Source organism: Adelges cooleyi, unplaced genomic scaffold (genome assembly GCF_023614345.1).
Source record: "Adelges cooleyi isolate 19-005CV unplaced genomic scaffold, UGA_ACOO_1.1 ACOO_flye_CR_arks_rails_tigmint_CR_PRNA_376, whole genome shotgun sequence".
In the NCBI taxonomy this organism is placed as follows: domain Eukaryota; kingdom Metazoa; phylum Arthropoda; class Insecta; order Hemiptera; family Adelgidae; genus Adelges; species Adelges cooleyi.
The window spans coordinates 12,709,540-12,719,497 of NW_026096053.1; the positions used below are offsets into that span (position 1 = coordinate 12,709,540).

The following is a 9,958-nucleotide window of genomic DNA, read 5'->3' on the forward strand; positions in this document are numbered from 1 at the left end:
TGTCTTAATTCCAGCTCTTATGAATTTTTAGATTTTTTTAGTTCATTGGTTATAGCTAATACATTTATATACAGGTGTTATTTGTGTAGAGTACATATTTTGAATTATACTTCAATTATATACTAGGACTCCTCTGTTTATTAATAATAGAACACCAAAGCAGTACCTTTGAGTTTAAGTTTTATATTGAGTTATTAAATAATATTATCCCAATAATAAAATGTATATTTTATTATTTTAATAGAAACAAATGCTTAATAAATTTGCAATATGTATTATGAATGTAATTTCCATGATGAAGAAAGGGTATATTATGTGCAATAACTTTGTATATTGCAATCATGGGTTTAACCGGGTAATATGTATGTTTAAAAATTTTAGCATAATGTTAAATTTAGCGAAAAATTACCTATACAACGCGCCTTAATAAATGCTAGTGTAGAGGCCCCTTAACAAAATAGTTTAAATGTAAAGTTACCTAGGTAAAATCACTATGAATGTACTACTTACCGCGGTAATATTAAATAAGCGGTAGTTGTAAATTTAATACACATTTTTTTATGTGCAATATTTTTTTTTGTATTATCAATTAACTTAATTGATTATTTAATTGTACACACCTTTAAGTAAGGTTTGTAAAATAATAATAAAATAACAAGCGTCTGTCCGCTGTCGTGTGTCACAGTTGGAGAGAGACTATAAATTATGATGACCGCTATTTTAATCTTCAAAGTTCGGTCAAAATTCAAATTTTATTAATGATCAGTGTAACCATATATTGTGATACAATACACCGTATGCATATTACGCATATGATAATAATTTATAATTGATAAGCCGATGTAAAATTTCAATTTTCAGGGTAGACATCGTTTCAGAATAACGCTATTTTCATTCCTTTATTTGGGGAACACTGTTATTTGGGGGGAAATTCTGGTTTGACACAAATTAGCATTGACTTTCCGGTAGGTATTATCATTTATATTTTATAGTATTTGGTTAATTCGCTCGGTTGACGGTTGATGTTCAAACTTCAAACTTCAATAGTTCTATGTTGTGTTCAGTGCAAATCTCTTTTCTATGGTTCAGTGCTGACTGCTGAGCAGGCGAGCATTGATGACTGATGAGTTGTATTTTGTTTTAAATACAATACATTAATTATTACATTTATTATTAAACACTAATTTTAGGAATTTCTATTGAAATCGAAGGTATTTCCGGCATTTCCCGAAGAATTGTACGTTGTTTTGAGGTTTGTAAAATTTACTTACTAAGTTTGTAGAATAATAAATAATGATTTTTACGTACTCACACGAAATTAATTCTTAATTTTAATACAGTATTATAAATGCTCGAAAATGTAATGTTTAAATCATTACAGTTAAACTCGGTACATAAAAAAAAAACTAAATAGATTAACATAATTAAGATATTTTTAGGTATAATATTAATAGTTGTTGAATTATATTTACATTTTATCACAGCGCTGATCATTGCATTGTAACATAATATAAAATATTTAAAAAATTTACTAGTACGTTTATTTTTATACCTTGATGCAACTAAGCAAGAATAACTTAATAACAAATTTGCTACTAGACGGCTGTTTTTTTACGTGACTTTTTAATATCTGCCGAGACCGCTTCTTGTTTTGAACCGAGTTTAGTCAATCATTTTTACAAATCTTATCAAAATTATTCATTTATTTAAAAATAACTATTAATTAAATAAATGCTTTTGGATATGAAACACAATGATAATCCTGCCCACTTCTTTGGCTACTCCAACCGTTTTAAAAAAACAGAATTCACTGCAGCACCCGTATTTATGTAATATATAGAATTATATATTTTCAGAACTATGAATTCATTCAGAGGTGATATACTGAATGTATCGTCTGATTGTCTTATTGACTGGAAAACTCCAGAGGTCAATAAGACTAAAAATATGGATGAAAATCATTTTACTAACAACCCGTTTGATGTAATTGAATTGGAAGCTGCTTCTATGGATCCTTTTGATTTAGCTCCTTATAATATATCGTCAAGGATAGAACCACCATGTGGTATAATATTAAGTCCATTATGGGAACCACAAGATAGACAAATACAAAAAAGTGTTTCCTTAACTGGTATTGATGATATTGTTCATTCTCCCAATGAGCAAATTACACCAAATGATAGATCTCAAACAGAAAAAGAAAGTTTTACAATCGATATTAAACAAGACTGCGTACAGGATTTAAAACCAGGCTTGTCATCAAGTTGCAGCGATTTAAACAAAAGTGATATATATTTACCATGCAATGAAGAAGAAATTAAACAGCTTAAAGAACAAACACGCCAACGAATTGAAATGCTAATTGAAGCTAGTAAAAAACAATGTAGAGAAAAACATAGGCAAAATTCTTTTTATAAACATAACGAAGAGACGAGCTTAAATAAAACGGATTGTATGTTGAATAAAGCATTCTATAGTAATTCTATTAGCTGTATTTCCAGAAGTACTAATAAAATTAATGTAAGTACTTTAAACTTGTTTATTTTTTTAAATGAGAAAATAGAGAATTGTTATTTCATAAATTTTACTTTTTAGGAAATGATTGATATCAATGACAATAATACATCTAGTTTGTTTTTAAGTGCTCAAGAATATAATTCATTTGATTTAAATGCTCTTAAGCCTGAATGGGTAACTGATAATTTCAGTGATGCTGATGGATCTCATGGATCATTTGAAATTTCGAAAATTGTAAAGATATATTGCTATAGAAAATAATAATTAATATTCAATGAAGTACAAAGGACGTTTTTATTTCAGGATAACAATAAAAAAGAACTCAAGAATGTTGATGCAATTGATATCAAACTGAAAGCCCTAAGTCGTATAGGTAATACTTAATTTTATTATAGCTTTTAAATTTGTAACTTCGTTTTATTTTATAATTTTTCTCTTTATAATAAATTCTATTATTTACGTGTATAATTGCTGCTTTAGGAATTGCCAACAATAAAATAATAAATAGTCAAACAGTTGTGAAGTCTAAAACAAAACCACTAAACACTAAAGGTCCTTTTGTTGCTCATATTCCTGTCAAAGATATGGTTCAAGGAAACTATAGTGAAGATTCTATGGAAGAAAAGAAAACAAGTCCAGAAATTCAAGTATGCTTTGTAATTCTGTTTATAAAAAAATTTTTTAATTCTTAATTTCATACAGTTTATAGACTAAAGACAGTTTTTTTTTATCAATTTAGTTGTTAAATATTGCAAACACGAATACTAAAAAAGTCTTTAATTTAAGCTTATAAATAATCCATTAATTGATTCCATAGCTCACATTTTATAAACATATCAGTTAAAAAAGTTTGACTACAGATTTTTGAGAAAATTGTACCTTTTACCCACTCTAGATCTACCTTTAGTCTGAATCCAAACCTTAAGGCTAAGATTCCTTCTAGGAGAAAAGGCTTATGGTATTTTAGAGTTAGTCAGCATTTATCAATAGTACTTAATATTAAGAATAATCTTTATAAATTTGGCAATTTCCAAACTAATCGGACTATTTTTAAAGACGGCTGTAATTAAGTGTTTTTATCAAAGGGAAAGGGTTAAACTTTTAAAAAGTTTAGCCCAATAAAGTACCTCTCAGGTACAATTTCTGATCTATAAAATTGCTGTACAAAGAAATAAATTAAGTGATTTAAAAGATATTGTGAGTCCAGTCACAAAGGTTGTAAAAACAATACCTGGGAAGCTCTGCATCAAAACTAAAATGTTAGCAATATATTTTTTCGTTATTATCTTTTTATGATCTAACTGATTTGGGTAACATAAATAGTTGAACTACTTTATAATATTCAAATATTACGATATTATAACATTGTATAGATCATTTTTAAAAGTTTTCACGCCTTTAAATTGAAGAAATATTCAGTATATTTATGTGTGTATTTATTTTTTTTCTTTAGATAAAACCCATTGCTGCTTCAACGCCCACGTTGTCTGGTATGGGATCGAAAACTCCATTAAACAATACATTTGCTAAGTCTCAGTACGATTACTTTAAATTTATGTTTTATATTAAAATACTGTTACGACAATTTATTTCATGTTTAAGTTGTGTCAATATAAATAATGTGTTGTACAAAATTATTTTAGTTCCATAAACTGGAGCAATCATAGTAGTGGTCCATTAACAGTTTTTGAAACTAATACATTTTGTACAGCCACGAAAAAGTATTCCATTTAAAATAATGTTTTAAATTGACTAGTTTCATGAATTTATTTATTTAATTTTCTTATAATCATAATTACATACAATAATTTTTATTCATATTTAAATAGGAGTTTACGTAAATCATTACCAAGTCCTCGCACACCATTACTCATAAAAGAAAAAAATATTAAAAATGTAAGTTTCATTAAAAAATATGTACATTTTCTTATTTTTATGATATTACTATTATTTTTTTAAATATTTTGTAGACTTCACTGATAAAGCCAAGGAAGATGAGTACGCCCAATAGTTCATCAATAAAAAATTGTACCAATGTAAGTATATAAAAACTAATTGTATATGTGGATTTGTCAATTGTAAATAAAAAATGTAAAACTTTCATTTCAGTCAACAGTTGTTTTAAATAAAGATATAAAAGACAAAAATGCAGAAGTCAACAAAACTAAAACAACTACTAAAACTAAGGTAAATATTTTTTAAAACGTCTAATGTAATATTATTGTTTTAATTTTTTTAGTTTGAAAGCTTTATATTACTAATAAGCTGATAATTCAATGTGGTCTTATGTTTTTAGGCATTGCCAGGGTACAAACGATTTGTTTATAAAGGGAAAGAAAATGTGAAGCCTTAATTATAAAAACTTTGATACATTATTTTAATTCTATACTTTTTTATTCAGTGACTTGCTTTGTCATTATAATTATAATTTTTTTTTATCTGTTTTTATAAACTTATTTGCTGAATTTAAAGCAATTTATTTAATCAAAATATTTGAGCAAGTCTGATTTATTATAAACATGTGATAATATATTATATAACCTTTTTTTACTTAAATTAAATAACTGTATTTTTCAATAATTGTTTTTTTTCTTTGTAACAGCATTTCAATTTTACACTACCTTTCAATTAAATGATATAAAAATAACCAAAATTTAGCGGGAAAACTCAGGTAAGATATTTGACTGCGTATGTACAAAATGTCAACTAATAATTTTTGAATTTTTTGTTGAAAGTAGGTGTCATACACAGGCGACTCGTGTTGGTAGTTTTAAGATTTTTTTGTTTTATATTATATAGCTGAATCCACAATTTCTCAACCAAATTATAGTAAAGCCATGCTAAGGCAGAATCGCTTGAGACCGACCAATTTTGTTTTGTTTTGACAAGGTTCACAAAAAAAAAAAAATAGTGAACAACCAGTTTAGTTTTCAACCAATTAAGATATTTCTATCTTGACTAGATGAATTTACTATGTATTGAACCGTGACAAGAAATTTAATCTTACCAACATGGTGCATGTTGTGTTAGCGTAAACTCGAAGAAATAATAATAACACCAACAAATTAATAACTGTTGACGTAGCAATTTCAGGTTGTCCAATCTATTGCAATTGATATCGTACATCCAAAATAATCTATTGCTCGTCTGACTCAGTATGTGTGGCTGCGGGTGAGTGGAGTTACTCTTCCAAAAATGTTTTTAAATATTCGAGGATTAAAAATGTATACACTGCTTAGGTAATCGAGATGGAAAACAAATATTTATCATTTTATAGCTTGTGCTAAAACACATGATCATTAAATGTTTCTGGTCCTGAATCAAATTGTCGCATAATACCTCAACAGCACAATCTAGACCACTCCCTTGTAAAATGTATTCTTGGGTTGAAACTATATTACTTTTCATAGCTGCAGTTAAACTGTCCGTAACTGTGACAGGTAAGTCCTTTAAAAAATAATTGAATAGAATAGTTTAGTTCTGAAAAAAATTAATTATCTGTAAATTCATTTTATTATGTAGCCAGAAAGTAACTAATTTTAATATCAGATTCTACAAGACAGTCAAGAGTCAAAAGTAATGTACATAGGTACTTGTCTTGCCATTTGGTATTCGATTTTTTTAATCTAAACTCTAAAGTAGGCTAAATAAACTACTATCACAGAATAAAATATTAATTGGAAAAATATTGTGTTTGTATACAATTGATAAGAATTTGTAATTTGTATTTTTTCGAAAGAACAACACAGGTCACAAGACGTTATGATTTTATGTAGCAATTTACTTTTTCCAATAACACTTTTATTAATATAATACTTGAATTACAAATCAAGTTGTAGTTTTAATTTAAGCATAGTTAATTTTTTTGTAATTCAACGTCATATATATATTTTTTTTTTAATTATGTATTTTAAGTATATAGTTCATAAATACCAGTAAAGTTATTTGAGTAATAAAACAATATTGTGTATAGTGATTTAAAGATTTTTTTAATTTCGAAAGGGTTGTAACGAAACACGTATTGTATTATCCAAAATAGTTTTTAAAAAATATCAAGTGTGTAAGAATAGTTCTAATAGTTAATTAATATTAATAATTTTTTGATTCCAGTTCAATATCAATTATTATTATAAACACTAAGTACAATATTTCACCTAATAGGTGAAATACCAAGACATTAGTTAATTATATAACAATTATAATCCAAAATAATATTTATTAAAACTTAAAGGGTTAAGGGTTTTCAGTAGGTTGAAAAAACAGTCTTTAAAACAGTTGTATGTTTTTTGTTTGACAAGTAGTACTGATCTGTCTGTTTTTACACTATTATTTCAAGAAAGTAAATTTCTTATCAAAATATGGAGTTTGGACCAAGTTATCTGTTTGAATGTTGAACACTCTCTTACAAATAATGCCCTACAGACTACAGTGGCTATCAGTATTTCTTAGTGGTTTATTTTTAATTGATTAAAGAAAAACAAATGATTAGTATAAATAATAATACTTTAGTTTGTCTAGTGCATAATCCATGTTTTTTTTTTAATTTAGCAAAATGATAGATTCTGAAAGTCGTAAGAATTTTAAGTGGGAAAAATCCCTTGTTTAAATAAAATATTATTGATCCAAAAAAAAAATTTCTTAGATTTTTCATGCCTAGAATGTGCCACATAAATTTCATTTAAATGCGTCATATGATTTTTAATTAAAATAAACACAATTCTTAAATTTTAAAATAAATATAATAAAAAAAATTAAAATTTTCAAAAATCTTAGTTCCTTTAACCCCTTAATTAATGTGTAAGAAAATATGACAAAAGTTCATTATTTTACCACATTTTTTGTTTTAATTTAAAATGTTTGAAAATTGTATGTATTTTAAACACCTTAAAATATAATTTGATAACTTTAATTCAGAATATAAAATTTTATTGATATAATTGTAAATTATTCTTAATTTTGTATTATTGATAAATATGTAAAAAGGTCAAAGTTGAAATTTTTAGTTCAGGTATTCCAGCCTTTTCTTTCTTTTGTATAAGAAACCCATTATCTTATATTATTATTATTATTTCATATTAGGTGTAATAAGTATTTTGTTTAGTGTTAGTATATATATTATAATTACTTACGTAATAGTATAACCTTTGACATTTATTTTATTTATACTCTTATCACAATAATATACTATTATTATTCAACTTTTACAGTTTTCCTACCTTCAGCCGTGAGAGAAGATTTTAGAAATTAAAATACTACCAAGTTTTTCTTTTTTGTGACAAATCAGTGTAAGTTCAATGGTCATTAAATTACTAAAATAATATGTAAAATATATAGTAATGTCATATTTCCTTTACAGATGAACAAATTGCTGCTTCTATTTGGTGTTGTTGTATTAACTTTTTCATGTCCGTGTTGGTCAGCCAACATATTAGCTTTTCTACCGACATTTGCACGGAGTCATTATGGCGCTTTCCAACCTATGCTAAAAGAACTTGCAGTTCGAGGTCATAATCTAACAGTTTTATCGCATTTTCCTTTAAAAGATCCACCTCCTAATTACCATCATATTGATGTATCGATGAAGAAAAATGAATTTGCGTATAAAAATAAAAGTATGTATTAAAAAAATAATAATAATACAAATTTATGATGTTTACAAATTGCTATATCTTATAATGTTTTCAGATGACAGTATTTTGAATAAAGTTAAATTTTTGAAGCCGCTGACAATTCCCATAGGAATAATATTTCTCGGCACCAAAATCAACGAGCAGACGTTAAACAATAAAAAAGTTCAAGAATTTATCGAAGCAGATGGTTATCAGTTTGATCTGGTTATATTTGAAAATTTCCAACACGAATGTTTCGTCGCCATGGGTCATAAATACGGTGCACCTGTTGTACAACTAATCCCAGCGACTCCGACCGCTTTTGTTTCTCAATGGCATAGCCAACCCTTTCATCCTGCGTACATACCCGATCAGAATTCTGGATTTACGGATCGCATGCCGTTCTTTGACCGACTGACAAACGTTTTGGTCGCTCTCCTTCAATTGACCCTCTATCCGTTATTCTATATGCCTAAACAAACCGAAATTATGAACAAATATTTCAACTACACCGGATGGGAAACAAGACCGACGTTGGAAGAAATGACCAAAAACATATCTTTAACACTAATGAACGCACATTTCACAATCGGATCGCCTCGGCCACTAGTTCCGTCATTCGTACAAGTCGCCGGAATGCATTTGAAACCGGCTTCTCCGTTGCCAAATGTGTGATGGGTGTTTACTTAAAAAAAAAAAAACAAAAATAAATAGTTGCAATTATAATTAATATTATTATTACTTTTCAGGACCTGCAAGAAATAATGGACAACTCGCCCAACGGAGTGGTGTACTTCAGTTTTGGTTCTGTCGTCCAAGCTATGCATTTGCCAAAAGAAACTGTCACTATGTTTTTGCGTCAGCTGGGGAAACTCAAGCAAACGGTTTTATGGAAATGGGAATCGACCGATTTACCAGAACTGCCGGCTAATGTGATTGTTCGAAAATGGTTTCCACAAGTAGACATACTCGGACATCCAAACTGCACACTTTTTATTACACACGGCGGCGTACACAGTACGGTAGAGGCAGTTTATTATGGTGTTCCGATGTTGGCCATAGCTATTTTCGGAGATCAATGGTATAACTCTATAATGATGCAAACTAGAGGAGCAGCGATACGAATTAAGTACACCGAACTAACAGAAGACATTTTCGAAGACAGTTTAATTAAGATACTCAATGATAAAACGTTGGTTTATTTGTTATAATCATAATAGTGTTTTTTTTTAGAAGCATTTATTATTTTATACATTTTTACTTGAATAATTATTCAGAATAGAAAATTATTTATAAAATAATAATTTTTGGTTATTCTTGAATAATTATTTTTATTCGTAACTTATTCATTATTAGAATAATTCATGTACAACTCTGTTCTAGGTATCAAGTTAATGCCAAAGAATTGTCTCGGCGGTTTAAAGATCAACCTCTTAAGCCAGTCGATAGAGCCGTTTATTGGATCGAGTATGTGATTCGTCACAAAGGGGCTCATCATCTTAAGACTGCCGCAAACAACTTAAATTGGTTTCAATTGTTACTCATCGATGTCGTCGGAGTTATTTTAATAAGCTTATTTATTTTTATATATTTGCTTAAAAAAATACTCAAATTGTGTTGTTACTGTATAACCCGTAGGTCAAAAATTGATAGTCAGAAAAAAAGTCAATAAAATTAATAACGATTTAATAAGATATATATTTTTTTAAGAGCATTGTAATCAAAATAAATTGTAGAGGCCTTATGAATTATTGTATATACGCACATTTAGTATATTGTTTTGTTAATTAAATTATTATTTGTAAGCCAATTATCAGAAATATATTTTAACA

General features: G+C 27.6%; 2 protein-coding genes across 9 annotated transcripts; both read left to right on the top strand.

The window, feature by feature from the left end:
• Positions 1 to 948: 948 nt before the first annotated feature.
• LOC126840677 (uncharacterized) lies at positions 949 to 5,075 on the top strand. Of its 3 annotated transcripts, none has more exons than XM_050576570.1 (11): positions 949 to 965; positions 1,191 to 1,252; positions 1,857 to 2,520; positions 2,596 to 2,751; positions 2,821 to 2,890; positions 2,998 to 3,164; positions 3,971 to 4,053; positions 4,347 to 4,413; positions 4,488 to 4,553; positions 4,627 to 4,704; positions 4,814 to 5,075. In XM_050576570.1, the coding sequence occupies exons 3-11, from the start codon at positions 1,861 to 1,863 to the stop codon at positions 4,868 to 4,870; spliced, it is 1,404 nt and encodes a 467-aa protein (XP_050432527.1). In that variant the 5' UTR covers positions 949 to 965; positions 1,191 to 1,252; positions 1,857 to 1,860; the 3' UTR covers positions 4,871 to 5,075. The 3 variants fall into 3 exon arrangements, with proteins under 3 accessions (XP_050432527.1, XP_050432524.1, XP_050432526.1); XM_050576567.1 differs by lacking the exon at positions 949 to 965 and adding an exon at positions 992 to 1,127 and having other exon boundaries at positions 4,814 to 5,074; XM_050576569.1 differs by lacking the exon at positions 949 to 965 and adding an exon at positions 995 to 1,130 and having other exon boundaries at positions 4,814 to 5,074.
• Positions 5,076 to 6,440: 1,365 nt separating this feature from the next.
• Positions 6,441 to 9,934, top strand: LOC126840675 (UDP-glucosyltransferase 2-like). 6 transcript variants are annotated; one of them, XM_050576562.1, is made up of 6 exons: positions 6,441 to 6,577; positions 7,725 to 7,814; positions 7,874 to 8,129; positions 8,203 to 8,795; positions 8,876 to 9,318; positions 9,510 to 9,934. In XM_050576562.1, the coding sequence occupies exons 2-6, from the start codon at positions 7,812 to 7,814 to the stop codon at positions 9,796 to 9,798; spliced, it is 1,584 nt and encodes a 527-aa protein (XP_050432519.1). In that variant the 5' UTR covers positions 6,441 to 6,577; positions 7,725 to 7,811; the 3' UTR covers positions 9,799 to 9,934. The 6 variants fall into 6 exon arrangements, with proteins under 6 accessions (XP_050432519.1, XP_050432518.1, XP_050432520.1 ...); XM_050576561.1 differs by having other exon boundaries at positions 6,441 to 6,573; XM_050576563.1 differs by having other exon boundaries at positions 6,442 to 6,573; positions 7,725 to 7,802; positions 9,510 to 9,933.
• The last annotated feature ends 24 nt before the right edge of the window (positions 9,935 to 9,958 follow it).

Coding starts and splice junctions, on each gene's coding strand:
- LOC126840677 (XM_050576570.1), top strand. CDS start 1,861: ATGAATTCATTCAGAGGTGATATACTGAATGTATCGTCTGATTGTCTT. Junction 2,521..2,595: donor GAAGTACTAATAAAATTAAT/GTAAGTACTTTA, acceptor TTTACTTTTTAG/GAAATGATTGATATCAATGA. Junction 2,891..2,997: donor GAAAGCCCTAAGTCGTATAG/GTAATACTTAAT, acceptor TTGCTGCTTTAG/GAATTGCCAACAATAAAATA.
- LOC126840675 (XM_050576562.1), top strand. Junction 8,130..8,202: donor ATTTGCGTATAAAAATAAAA/GTATGTATTAAA, acceptor TAATGTTTTCAG/ATGACAGTATTTTGAATAAA. Junction 9,319..9,509: donor AAGATACTCAATGATAAAAC/GTTGGTTTATTT, acceptor ACTCTGTTCTAG/GTATCAAGTTAATGCCAAAG.